The 15,223-nt window shown below is 36.7% G+C and overlaps 1 protein-coding gene across 1 annotated transcript in view; it reads left to right on the top strand.

Moving 5' to 3' along the window:
• Positions 1-15,223, top strand: part of LOC143398295 (uncharacterized) — a 326,595-nt gene that overhangs the window by 115,405 nt on the left and 195,967 nt on the right. Inside the window, 2 exon segments of the mRNA XM_077109254.1 lie at positions 9,987-10,295; positions 10,382-10,699. Of these exon segments, the coding sequence (XP_076965369.1) occupies positions 9,987-10,295; positions 10,382-10,699 (627 nt within the window).

Here is a 15,223-nt window from a genome sequence, read left to right as displayed (position 1 = left end):
AGATTCAAAAATCAGAATTTTTAGTTCATTAGTAAAGGGCCAGAAAACTGTGAGTGAAATGCTGTGAGTCACAATTTCTCCTTCCATCTTTACTAGAGCAGATTCTGTCTACATTTCCTTTTCAAGCAATTTGTGTATAAACTCATATTGGGAAGTGAATTTAACATTGTGCTGCCAGATCAATGTTGGCAGCAATAAAATATTAATGCACATTTGTGTTATTAAATAGTTTAGGACTAAGATAAAGATAGTTATTCAGTGATATCCCACAAATACCCCTCATAAGCAGTTATTCATACACCAAACAGCTTTATAGGAGAAAATAAACCAGGTGTATGAAAAGAAAAGGAACCAGGTGAATTCCTGATTTTATGATAATAATTTTAAAAAATTGAAGGAGACAGAAAAATTAGAGTTGCCCTTTCCCTTAATCAAAGCAGCCCAGCATACATAAAGATGCATCTTTCTTGGGCAATGGAGAAGTAATTATGTCCAGGCCTTAGACTTGAAATCCAGGATCAGGCTGGTGCCCAGGAGAGCCCAGCAACCCTTGTCCCCATACCACTAACCCCAGACAGAGAATCTGGAACTCTGTGTAGTTGGGCACCAAAGAGACTCTCTCCATCACCACTCCTTTAAGCTGTCTTGGCAGAAGGAAAATCAAGATTTTGCTTACTAAGGAGCCAGATGCAAGAACAGAAACAGGATTTTATCTTGAACACAATGCCAAGCCCATCACAGCAATTCTCAGCACTTAATAGGAATTAGAGACCGCAAATGTAGGAAAGACCTCATATAGAGAGCAAGCCCTGTGTGTTGGTGGGACAGACTCAAGAAGAGTCTGTGGCTGGTTGCAGGAGTCTTGGGCCATGAGTCCACCTCAGCAGTAGGTATCTCATACCATTGAGGGCCTTGCTCCCTTCCAGTTCTATATTGCCTTGGCAGGCTGTGGCCTCAGTGTGTAACATTGCATTGCAGTGTTGGTAGTCATAGGACAACCCACCTTATTCCTTCCCAAAGCCCTTGGCAGCACAATATGGAGAGATGTAAGTCTGTTCTTAGAGGTGGAAAGTTAGTTGGGCAGCCAAATTTGATGTGAACCCTTGAGCTCTTATCATTCCATATTATCATGCAGCTCTCAAAGAAAAAAGATAAAGAGTCTCAAGGATTCAAGAGAAAAGAAACAAACAACACACAAGGGTGTCCTCACTCACCTGACAGTGAAATTCCCAACAGTAAACATTTAGACGAGAAGTGAGTGCCATGAGGTTTTCATAGAACTGAAGAAAAAATCTGCCAATCAAAAATATAGAACACAGCAAAGCAGTCCTTTACCAACAAAGAAAATACAAAGACATTATCAGATAGCCCCACAAAAAGCTGCCATCAATCCACTGCTGAGCATATATCCAAAGGAAATGAAATCAGGATGTTGAAGAGACCTCTGTACTCCCATGTTTATGGCAGCGCTACTAACAGTAAGTAAGAAAGGGAAACAATCTAAGTGTCATCAACCAATAAATGAATACAATAAAGTATTTTACATAATGGAATACTCTTTAGACAAAAAAAAGAAGAAAAGGAATGAAATAATTCCATTTGCTTCAGCATGCATGAACCTGAAGATCATTAGGTTAAGTGAAATAGAAGAAGAGTAAAGAAGAACAAAGATCTTCTAATCTCACTATATGTCAAATATGAAAAAGAGTTGACCTCAAAAAAACTTTAGAAGTTTAGACTAGAATTTTGATTACCATAAGCTGGAGAATGTAGGAGTTAGAAATGGAAGACTACAGATTGATCCAATCAGTTGAGGCTTTTACTTAGATATGAACAAGAAGTTCTGGTGCACCATCGCACATTAGGGTGACTATAGATTACAATAAAGAACTTTATTTCAAAAAGCAAGAAGAGCATATTGAAAATTTTCACAAAAGGAATTAAAAAGTGTTTTGAGTAAAGAAGATAACACAACATATACATGCATCAAGAGATTTATTTACTCCATTTATAAGTATACTATGTATGTTTGGGGTATCACTTGGAGTAAATTTACTTTAAATGAAAAAAGAAGGAAAATGCAACAGATAACAAGATACCAGTTAAGGTTATATAGTTTATATGTGATGAATTCAATAATACAAAAGAAGTACATTGAGAGGTAAATTTGATAAGAATGAGGAGAAAGGAACAAATAGAAGTTTTTAGGGAAGATAGAGGAAGCTTACAGTGCATGGGGGATGGCATTGGAGGGCTGACAAAGAGCACATAAGGATTATATGAGCAACACTTATGACCCTGATGTAGGGTGGGGAATCTGTGTATAGTTGTGTGAATTCTGAACACCCTTGCTGTGTAAAAGAAGAATGATTTGTAAGAGTGACTTAAAGTTGAGGTATTTAGGTCAGAATGGGGGTAGAAAAGCTCCTTTGGATTACACCTTTTTAGGACATGTGAAGCATATGAAGGAAGCAATATGTCTCTCAAGCAAAGACAAGGACATATCTGACTGCAATATCTGACTTCAATCAGTGGACTTCTGCAGATACAATTTTTCTTTTTTTCAACCAGGTCTCTCATAAACTTCAAATACCTTGATATTATTTGTTTCTGTCTGCATTATTTTTTGAAATATTCATACTCAGAACCCAAAAACATTTCTGGAGAATGGTAAATTCAGAAAAGACATTAGTATTTAATGTCTTTTAGACATTAAAAGACATTAGAATTAGAAAACATGCAAGCAGACTCTCAATACTCTCTTCAAATACCTGTCTCCTATATCAGACCTGAGTGGAAAGTTTAGAATGTCTCCTATGAAGAACCCTCTGCCCCATTTTATCCTTTCTTGATCACAGGCATTTATGACCATTTCCGGGCCTCCATTGACCACTCTCCTTGTCCCCTGCTGTACCTGGGAGTGAAGGTCATGCTGTAACCTCTGGCTTTCAGAGATGGCTAGGAAACCCAATAATACAGGGCCAGTTTGGTCTTCAAGGAAGATACTGGAATCTATTTGGACCTCTGCCTGGCCAAATAACACATTGATGGGTACATTCATATCTACTCAGATGACACAGTTCTGTGTCATAAAGAGAATAGTAGGATTGTAGAGTTAAAGATGAGGAGAGAGGTGGATACAGAAACAAGGCTCATGAGCAAAGCCCTGGAGAGCTGGTTAGATGCAGAAAAGTCTCTTCTATAGGCACGTGGAGGAGGAAATCTTGGTCTTAGTGGAAAAAACAAAGGTGTGATCTTAATGAAAGATGTTGGAAATCAACTTGGCCATCCTGCCTCTTTTGTTTACCTGTATAAATTTGAGTCCAAAAGTTCTAGTAATTATGGGAAGTGTGAGAGGCCATTTCCACAAGCTTAAATCACCCTAGTTTGCTAAAAACTGGAATGTGGAGAATTGAGGATCTCCCAGGAGCTGGTGCAGGTAAAGAAAGAGTAGTTTCATGAAGACCAACTCCCTACAAGCCCTCCTGGGGCATGACTGAAGTTATTTTGTAAATGAACCCAGTTTGTAAACTGGAGGCCACATCTGTGAAATCAGGTTACAGATGAAGCACCAAGGAGAAAGGCACAGGATATATCCTCAATAGCAGAGGTTGGGGGAGGGAATGGGGTAAGAGCCTGAAAGGGGAGAAGCTAAAGGGAGACAAGCTGTTGCTGAGAAACAAAATGAGGTCACAGTAGAAAGTTCTGAATGCCACCATATCTCTAACCTCTAACAAATCACTTACTCTCCCCAGGTTCTGTTTTTTCTATCAAGACATAAGGACATAGCACATGAGTATCTTCAATAGTATATTGTTTTTAGTAATTTTTAACACATTTAACACTGTCAATAGCATTTATCACTGTGGAGCTTTAAACTCAGCCATGAAAAAAAAAAGCTGTCATGTCGAGATATTTAAGGTACTGGAGAATTCAGATAGAAAGGTTTAAGAAGGGAAATTGAAACTGAGAATGGATTTAGGATAAATATCATAGTACCTCATTTATTTATATAGGAAGCAACCAACACCTGGACCTTACCTGGGAACTGCTCATCTATCTGTCCCCAAAGAATCTATTTGCTGCCATGTGCTAAACACACACTTCTTTTCTGACCCTCAGTTCTTTTTAGTGCCAATTCTCCAAGTTCTTTAGCCACAGAGAAGGACCATTTTCCTTCGTTGGTTGCTGTGGGCCTGATGCATCCTCCTTTTGGACTGGAGCACAAGTGTGTCTCTATCTCTTCTTGTTTATGACACAAAAAGTAGATTTTGTTCTCTAGTGTTCAAGATATAGTCAAGCCTTAAGGTTTTGAAGTTACTTTTAATTTTTTTGCTGTGTTAGTCCTTTGGAGTTTTCATGGAATTTGGTTAATTGTGTCAATTCTCCATTGAGTGGTTCTTGATAAAATTTTCTTTCTCTGTTATCCTTCCTACGTACAAATGAATCCTGATATCTTTCAGGTAAGATTAGGAAGGTGTATTTCCTTTAAAATGACAAGAAGCTGGAGAGTAGCTTTTAGTGTCAGCCAAGTCTTCATCCTGCAAACTCATACCCTGTCCTCAGATGAGTCAGGCACAATTTGGATGAGGACCTCAAATCATTCAGGCTCAGTCATGACCATCATGTGTAGAAAGAGTAGGCACAAGACACAGAAAAAATGTTTAAACTCTTTCAAACAAACATATAAATGGCTCTGGTGAACCAAAAATCTATTTACCTCACATGACAATCTCTATGGAATTATTTCAATGTTAAATCTATGGAATTATTTCAATGTTAAAACTTCACATGTCATGAAAATACCAGTCTTGTGCAGATACTGAAATGTCTTTACCATGCCTCGTGTAATTTCCAGTAGTGATCATTATTGAAATAACATGCATGCACAGGGAGATATTTTAAAAACCCTTGCTTTTTTCTTTTTTTAACATCATTTTCATCAATTACTGCTACGTCTCTAGGGACTAAGGCAAGTGTGCCTCATTAAACCAGTATTACTACTCCTAGGACAGTTGATCAGATTGGCATGTGGCTCTATCCTCTAAGTGTGATGTTTCAGAGGAAGAGATTCAAAAATCTTCACTGCATCATCACAGATTTAGAATAAGAGCCAGTGACAACAACAGAAAGGAGGTGAGGAATTTTTATCCTGCTGTTTTGCACTGAATTCTTCAACCATATTCTAAAGCCTTTCATTCATAATTAATCTAGTCTGACTCTTGTCCTCTGGAGAGGGGAAACTCAGAGGCAGACACACAATTTTATATTTATGAGAGTTATTCACAGTTGACTGATCAGATCATTTTATTGTAATCTGTCATATGTATGTATACACCATTTTTAAAATTTCAGTTTATGTTCATTGTTAGGAGCTTGAGTTCAATGTGTATAATTTACAGAAAAAGAAAAACCTAACCTGAAGGTGGCAGCCTCACAGATGAGACACACAGCTGATGCTGAATTCTTTGTAATTAGAATCTGCAGTAAGAGAATCAGCATTGAATGTTGTATTTTTTGTTTTATTTCTTGAAAATGCCTCAGACATTAGGTGTGCTTCATATTATGCCTCAAAGTCAAATAAGAAGTTTCCAATATAAATGCTATTTATAACTCTGACAGAAAGATGCACAGCAGTTATTTCAAGAGACCACATAAAACAGCCATTGTGGATAAATTCTACCAATTTATGCCTCTTACATAATGTTCAAGACATGAACTATTCCATTCCCTATGATTCAAGAAGAAGGGCTACTTTGAACAAATAGTTGGCAATTAGGTGTCCATACACTAGAGTCCCAGATGAACCAACCTCAATATTCCAACCTCTGAAATTTCAAGATTGTAGATTGTGCAGACTGAGTGGTAGGTTCAATATGACATCTTTATCTTATTTGAAAATACATTCTTTATAAGCAAGACAAACAAAAGGAAGTACTATTTACCTTAACCATCTGGTAATGCAGAGGAGGAAGGGGAATTATTTTTTTTCTCCACATCCCTTTGTACCAGTGACATATTACCAAAATTTATATGTAATTTTGCAAATAGAAATAATAAGGATTTCTAAACTATAATAATTGCCTATTTAGCTGAAGAACTGTGGACCATAATAATACCAATCTTCCTAGAAGGGTACCCAGGTTTGTAGAACAATGTATAACTGCTTTCGAAACACAGTTTTTCTATTGGTTTATATTTCTTTAATCACAAAGAGTAAATAATCTCCCAAGAAGAATTATCATCTGTATAGAGGAAGCTGGCTCTAATTTCTAAATCACATCTTTTTCAAAAATATGTTTTAAGAATTTTGCTTATATATTACTTTATAATTCAATGCCCAGAACATTATAGATAAATAAATGTATTGCTGAGTTTGCAACAATACCTCCCTCTGAACACCTCAAGATTTCTGTTCAGCACAATGACAGATGCTCAGTTGATGGTATGAGTTCATGTACTGTATGAATTTTACTCTTCACCCTCTTCAGGTTATAACTGGAGTAGATCTCTCTGTTCTGTGAAGAGTAAAAGAATAAAGGTGAAACCTACATTGGGTGATCTATTTCTTTATCTGAAATGCTTCCAATTTTATTAATTGAAACTATACAAAAGGTTTTTTTTTGTTTGTTTGTTTGTTTTTTACAAAAGTTGATATTGAAATAGAATTCAGTGCCTAAGACAGAGATACCACCATAACATTTCAATTAAAGGACACTGTACTCAGATACCCCAGTGGATCATCTCAGATAGATAAAGAATGTGGTATTATTTTACCTCAACTAAGACTTTCTAACTCTTGGATGCTAGAAATGGGCCAAAATACAATGAAAAAAAGGAAAATAAAAAAAGAAATAGTGCGATTGCAGGCAAGTTTGTGTTTCTATCTGAGCTGAAACTACAATAAGTCATGCAAACCTGGTGGCCCTCTCTGGTGGTGTTGATGTTGACCTTTAATGTGAAGGTGGAACTGTGTGGAAACCGGAGTTCACAGAGAAGGAGACTTGGTGCATTCACAGACAGAGCCTTCAGCCAGTCAACTTTCTGTTCTGGAGGCTGGTCTTTGTTGTTCCTGTCACTGGACAACCATTTGATGGCTGATTTTTATGATGTGCCTGCAGGTCTCATATTCTTTAAAACATAACCTCCTAAAGATTAGTGATTTCAGTTTGGAATTTGTGTATCTGCATTTTGACTCTATAAGTAAGGTACATTATCATTGCTCCTCTATAATAATGATATAAATTAAAATTGTCATTGTAGTAACACTTAAGGAATCCACACTTCATGTTAATACATCAGGTCCAGAGAGAAAAGGGAGTATTCCAATTATAGTGTTTAAGTAACAATTTTAATAAGGTAGGTCAATGCTCTTGATATACTTTCTTTCCAATATGATGATTTACTTGGGGAAAAATAATGAACATGATATTCTCGTAAGAAAGGAATTCTTGCTGAATATCCTCAGTACATAATATAACTATTATATTACAATTTCACATCAATAACCAAATGCCCTCCCAAAAATGAAACCATGTGTTTGAAACCATACTTGAAATCACTTCCTGATCAGCTTCAATAGATATATAATGGATTCTTCATACTCTGTTTATTAGAAATAAAATAATCCCTTAAGAACAACGCAAAACAAATTTTAAAACATGCTCAAATCTCTGAATAACTTCTGTTGCTTTTTCTAAATTGCCTTTCTGTCTTCTGTAATGGGAAGTATTATGTGAAGAACCCTGCTTATTTTAGTCACCAGAAGCTGGTTTCATCTCAGCTTCCCAATATTTAGTGAGCTATTTTCTTATCCCTAAATTTATTTTCCTAAATGTTAATTAAATATAAATTGTCAGGTTTTGATACACATTGAACTTTTTCATTCATTAATGTGTTTTCTTACTTGGAATTACTATCTGTGAATTGAAGATTTCAGGGCATAAAATAATAAAAATTAATCCTAGTCTTTTTCTACACTGAGTTCACATTCCACGGATAGATATCGATCCTATACAAACCAAAAAAAGGAGGTAGGTTGTCACCAAAAGTCATACAAAAAGATACCTTTATAATATGAAGAATAATATGTCCATATAAAAGAAAAAACATATTACACACAAAAATATATATGTTCATTGGATTACAAAATCCATAGTAATTATAAATTTAACAATAATTGTAGTGAAATTTCTAATTTGACATATTTAAAAATGTAACACTCAAATATAAATTTGAAAATTATAAACTTAAAGTACTTTAAAATATATGCCAGGTTTATTATTTCATGAGTACAATAAAGGCCTATAAAATACAAAAAATTATATATGTATGTATATATATGTGTGTGTGTGTGTGTATATATATATATATATAGAGAGAGAGAGAGAGAGAGAGAGAGAGATTTTCATTTCTTGAACACACAAATATACATGCTATGTATATGTGTGTTGGCTGGGGAGTGTGTACATTCATTCATTCATTTCTTTTTTTTTCCTAGTACCTTATTTTATCACTTGTTTACTTAGTTTGAATTTTATCATAGGAGCCATTTTATCCTGCAGTAAGTACTGTCTAAAGGCCCTGTAATTTATGATTTAATACAAATTCACTTAAGAATATCTTTTTTAATTGCTTTTATTTTTTAAATACATGACAGCAGAATGCATCACAATTCTTATTACACATATAGAACACAAGTTTTCTTATCTATTTGTATATAAAGTATGTTCACACTAATTCATGTTTTCATACATGTACTTTGGATAATGATGTCCATCACATTCCACCATCATTACTAACCCCCTTCCCCCTCCCTTCCCCTCCCTCCCCTCTGCCCAATCTAAAGTATTCCTCCCATGCTCCTTCTCCCTACCCCACTATAAGTCAGTCACCTTATGTCAGAAAAAAACATTTGCCATAAGTAGGCCCTGATATTCATCATGTGGAATTAGGCCCCAACTTCCTTAATAAGATTCCTATAGTGCAAGGATTAAAACCAAGAATCAATAAATAGGGGCTGGGGATGTGGCTCAAGCGGTAGAGCGCTCGCCTGGCATGCGTGCGGCCCGGGTTTGATCCTCAGCACCTGTTGCGTCTGCCGAAAAACTAAAAAATAAATATTAAAAAAAAATTCTCTCTCTCTCTCTCTCTCTCTCTCTCTCTCTCTCTGTCTCTCTTTAAAAAAAAGAATCAATAAATAGGATGGAATCAAACTAAGAAGTTTCTTCTCAGCAAAAGAAACAATCTGTGAGGTGAATAGAGAGCCTACATCCTGGTAGCAAATTTTTACCCCTCACACATCAGATACAGCACTAATCTCTAGGGTATATAAAGAACTCAGAAAGCTAAGCACCAAAAAAAAAAAATAACCCAATCAATAAATGGGCCAAGGACATGAACAGACACTTCTCAGAAGAGAATGTTTAATCAGTCAATAAATATATGAAAAATGTTTATCACCTCTAGCAATTAGATAAATGCAAATCAAAACTACTCTAAGATATCATCTCACTCCAGTCAGAATGGCAGCTATTATGAAGACAAACAACAATAAATGTTGATGAGAATGCGGGGGGAAAGGCACACTCGTACATTGCTGGTGGGATTGCAAATTTTTGCAGCCAATATGGAAAGCAGTATGGAGATTATTTGGAAAACTTGGAATGGAACCACCATTTGACCCAGCTATCCCTCTCCTCAGTATATACCCAAAGGACTTAAAAACACCATACTACAGGGACACAGCCACATCAATGTACATTCATTTCTTGAATCAGCAATCTAGAACAGACTTTAAAACTTGCTACTCCTAAATTTGTCTTCAGACACTTGCTCAAAAAATTCACATTCTGGCACCATCTGTTAAATCCACTCCACATACTCCAAGACTGAAAAATTAAAAGATTTCACAGCATTACCTGTGAACTGTAGCTTTCTACTTCTATTCCCTGATATTTCTTGTTGATTGTTTCTTTCTCCCATAGGATTTGTGCATCTGGATGGAGGACACAGACCCTGCTCTGGACGAGTGAAAGTGAATTCTGGAGGAGAGTGGATTTCAGTATCTGATGGGAATTTCACATTACCCACAGCCCAGGTCATCTGTGCAGAGCTGGGGTGTGGCAAGCCTGAATCTGTCCTGGGAAACTTGCCCTTCAGAGAGGACAGTGAACAGATCTGGGCTGAAGAGTTCCAGTGTGAGGGGCAGGAGCCTGGGCTCTGGTTCTGTCCCAGAGTACCCTGTCCTGGAGGCAGCTGCCCCCACACAGGGGCTGTGCAAGTTGTCTGCTCAGGTGAGACAGCAGGACTTTAACCTCTCTGCACACTTTGTGGGGATAATAAAAGTGTGTGATGTTGCCAAAACCCTGTCTTCTACCAGGATATACAGATGTTCGGCTCATGAAAAATGGCAGCTCTCAGTGTGAGGGTCAAGTGGAGATGAAGACCTCTGGAGGCTGGAGAACACTCTGTGCCTCCCACTGGAATATGGCCAATGCCAATGTAGTTTGCCGTCAGCTGGGCTGTGGAGTCGCCATCTCCACCCCAAAGGGAGCATACTTTGTGGAAGGAGGAGTTGAAATCTGGAGAGACCGATTTCACTGCTCAGGGTCTGAGTCCTTCCTGTGGAATTGCCCTGTGACTGCCCTGGGTGTTCCTGCCTGTGCCCATGGAAACACAGCCTCTGTGGTCTGCTCAGGTAAGAGAGGGCAGGGCTGACTGGCATGACATGTCTCTAAGAGCAATCAGTGTGAAGAGCTGGCTTCAAAAGCAAGGCATTTGTGATAAAATATGATTCTTCTCAATGATAACTCATTTTTCTGGCTCTGTCAAGGAGTATTAAGAGGAATAGTTTTTAGTTAGCATTATTATTTACTGCAATTTATAGAGAACACTGCACAACACAGAATGGTAGCTCTGTCCATTTTCTCAACCTGGACTATCATACACCATTAGCAGCTCCCAGGAGTCACCTGCACATCCCTCAAGTCACTGTGCCCTCTCCCCTCCAAAGGAGACCACTCAAACTTCTGCTGGAAAAGAATATTTTTTCAGGTTTTGAGATTTATGTAAAATCATGCACCATGTTCTCCTTTTGTGTATACCTTGACTCAACGTTTAGAATTCACCCATGTTTTTATTATTAGCAGAGCCTCATTTATTTTTATTGCTGTAGAGTTTTCTGCCAAATAACACAGGATCATATATTGATTCATTCAAATGATATGGATATTTGTGTTGTTTGCACTTTTTGAGTACCAAAATAATGGTCCTAAAAATCACCATGTCAATATATTTTGGTGCAATTATGGATATATTCGTGCATGGTTTTAATTCTTGCCTTTTTATATTCCCTTTATTAATGTAGAGTTCTTTCTGGAGTCAAATTCCTATTCTCATCAAATTCATATCAATATTTCCTGTATAGTTAATGTTCTAATGTCCTTTTTAGTAGAAATTTGCTACTATAATAGCAATATTCCCCAAGAGTATTTTATGCATGTTTAGTTACATTTCTTTTACATATAATTGCATAATCTTTCTGGGGTTGCTATTATATATAGTGTGTTGTGTGAAAAAAGTTTTACTTTATTGTTTGGACATCCAGTTGACTCAGAATCATTACTGAAGAGCCTTTTCCCAACTGCTGTGTCACCTTTGATTTACACAGGGTGCCAATATTTCTGACTCTTGCTCCATGCTCTGTTCTGGTCCATTCTATTATTTTCTTTGCTTGGTGCCATGCACACCTCCTTAATTATTATAACTTTATAGCATGTCTGATTAACTTTTTTCAAGATTACTTTTTTATCTTTTATTGATTTTATTTTTTAAATACACGACAGCAGTGGAATACATTACAATTTTTATTATACAAATTTTTTATATTTCTGTATATAAAGTATGTTCATGCCAATGTATGCCTTTATACATGTACTTTGTTTTTTATTGCATTACAATTCTTAATACACATATATACCACAATTTTTCACATCTCTGTTTATATATAAAGTATGTTGACATCCAATTAAAGTCTTTATATATGTACTTTGTATAATGATGTCCATCACATTCCACCATCCTTGCAAATCCCCTGCCTCCTCCCTTTCCCTCCCACCCCTATTTCCCTATCTAGAATTCATCTAATCCTCCCGTGCTCTCCCTTCCTACCCCACTATGAGTCAACCTTATATCAGAGAAAACATTCAGCATTTGTTTTGGGGGGATTGGCTAACTTCACTTATCATTATCTTCTCCAATGCCATCCATTTACTGCAAAAGCCATGATTTTGTTCTTTTTTAATGCTGGGTAAAATTCCATCATGTATATATGCCACAATTTTTTTATCCATTCATCCACTGAAGGACATCTAGGTTGGCTCCGCAGTTTAGCTATTGTGAATTGTGCTGCTATAAACATTGATGTGGCCATGTCCCTGTAGTATGCTGTTTTTAATTCCTTTGTGTATAGTCTGAGGAGAGGAATAGCTGGGTCAAATGGTGGTTCCATTCCCAGATTTCCAAGGAAATACTGCTTTGCAAATTGGCTGCACCAATTTGCAATCCCAAAGCAATGTCTGAGTTACCTTTTTCCCCACATCCTCGCCAACACTTGTTATTTGTCTTCATAATAAGATGATATCTTAGAGTAGTTTTGATTTGCATTTCTCTGATTGCTAGAGATGATGAGCATTTTTTCATGTTTTTGTTGATTGATTGTATATCCTCTTCTGAGAAGTGTCTGTTCAGGTCCTTGGCCCATTTGTTGACTGGGTTATTTGTTTTGTTTAAATAACTATTCTAATTGTGTTGCTTTTGTTGACCAGTGCATTGGTCATACGTGGTCTTATGCATTTCACATAAATTTTACAAACAACATGATATATTTAATTGAATAATAGCATTTAGATTGAGTTGGATTTGACCTAAATATCAATATAGAGCTAATGACTATATTGTATAGGTATAGATATATCTCTTAATTTTTCTCAGATTTTACATAATTTTTACTAGATATACTTTTGAAGTGTTATGGTTTTGATGCTGTTTTATGTGTTTCTTTCAATGAAAAGTTGTAGGAATTAATTCTATTAGTGTTTTAGTTGGCTTTTTAGCTGCTGTGACAATAGGCCTGACAAGAATAATTTTAGGAGAAAAAGTTTATTTTGAAGCTCAACATTTCAGAGGTCTCAGCTCATAGATAGCTTATTCCATTTTTTGGGTTGGACATAAAGCAGAATATCATGGTAGAAGAGTGAAGCAGGGGAAAGGAGGTCAGCAGATGGCCACCAGGAAGCAGAAATAGCAAGAACTCTTCTCAACAAAGACAAAACATAAACCCCAAAGGTATGCCCCCAGGGTGAATCTCATCCAGCCACAACCTACAAGCTTACACTTACCACCCAGTTACTCTTATCAGAGGATTAATGTACTGATTGGATTAAGGTTCTCATAATCCAATCATTGCACTTCTAAACTTCCTTTCATTGTCTGACACATGAGCTTTTGGGGAACACTCAATATGTCAACCATAATAGTTCATTTTCATCTTCACTTTTTTGTGGCTTTGTTCTTTTTTCTCTTTATTTTATTTTATTTTGGTAATTTTAGAATTCTTACTAAGCTTCAAAGATAGTATAAAATTCCCAGCTAACCTTAACCCAGATTCCCCAATGCTATTATTTTTGTATATTCTCCCCTCATTCTGCCACATTTATCTCTGAATATATAAAATATTTCTGAGTAACTAGTAACTAGTTAAAAGTAGGTGGATAGAATTATATGTCCCTTTACTTTTAAAATATTAACAAGAATATTTACATAACTACAGTATCATTGCCAAATTTCATAAACTAACCTGATGGCTTCACATATGATGGAGAACATGTGGTACTTGTCTTTCTGTATATGAGTTATTTAACTTCTATCCATTTTTATGCAAATGGCTGGACTCCATTATTCTTTATGGCTGTACTTTTTACCCATTTTTCTTTATGAATTTCTTTGACAATGGGCACTGATTCCATAATGTAGCTATTGTGAATAGTGCCACAATACACATGGGAACATAGGATTGCTGTCTCACAGTAAATGTAATTTTTCTAGATTCTATTGTTATGTAATCCATCCCCCATTCCCATAAAAATATAACAACACAAATAAAAAAATCCATTTTATTTTGCCCATGATTTCCAGATTCATAAATTTGGAAAGAGCTGTTGGCAGTTGCCTCTTGGAGTCTCTGATGATATTGCACTTGGATCTCATCTTGCAGCTGAGGTCATTTGTAAAGAAAACAAAAGGAGGCAGAAGTAAGGTGAAGAGGCAGAATGGCAGAATAGCAGGATGGCAGAATGGCATAAAGGCAGAAAACCTTTGCCCAAGCTGCCAGCCTTATTCATATCAATAGGTTATTAGGTCACTGGCATCAGTAATATATTAGTGTTCATTGTGTCATTAGGCAGTTTACAGAGTTAGCAACATTATGCAGCTTATTTCTCAGTTACATAGTATAGTTGCAATATGCAAGGAGATTTGTGTAGCTCTTAAGAAAGTCCATTGTTTAAAGTGAGTGTTATGTGGACAGGGTCAGGTTCAGCAGAGATTGGTGAAATTTTGTGATTGTCTAACAAAAGAGTTCCTTTATTCACAGGAGCTGAGTGCCTGAGATAAAGGTCAAGGCTGATAAGACTCTAGCACAGAGCCTCCTCATGCAGAGCATTGCCACAGCAGCTAGGCATTGCACATCTATTAGTTATCTTACTAGTTCTTGGAGGAAACTGCAGAATATTCCAAGTGTGAAAAACACAATGCCTGTTACCGTCCCCTCCTCCAGGAGTTTGCTCACCAGAGGAACACTGTCCTCTACATTTCCACAGCCAGAATCCTTAGAGTCGTTGAAGACTTGATCAAGCTGGAAATCCAGGATAGTTCATTCACATGGCTGATAACTTGAAGTTCAGCTGGGGCTGCTGACAGAACTACCTGCAAATGCTCTCTCCCATATGATAGTCTACAGAGTAGATTTCCCATAAAGTTAACATCCTACTAAGCCAAAAGGAGGAGGCATGACTTTCTAAGCTAATTCTGAAGCCAAGCCATGCTAGATTTACCACATTCTATTGCTTATGGGCAACTCACTATAGCCAGCTGATTCAACAGAGGAAAAATGCACTGCCCAGGTCAGTGAATAGAGTGTCACAGATTTGGAGGGGTATTTTTA

Source organism: Callospermophilus lateralis, chromosome 4, assembly GCF_048772815.1.
Source record: "Callospermophilus lateralis isolate mCalLat2 chromosome 4, mCalLat2.hap1, whole genome shotgun sequence".
NCBI classification, from domain to species: domain Eukaryota; kingdom Metazoa; phylum Chordata; class Mammalia; order Rodentia; family Sciuridae; genus Callospermophilus; species Callospermophilus lateralis.
Note: the sequence above shows the minus strand (reverse complement) of the source record. Positions and strands in the feature narration are given on the sequence as shown.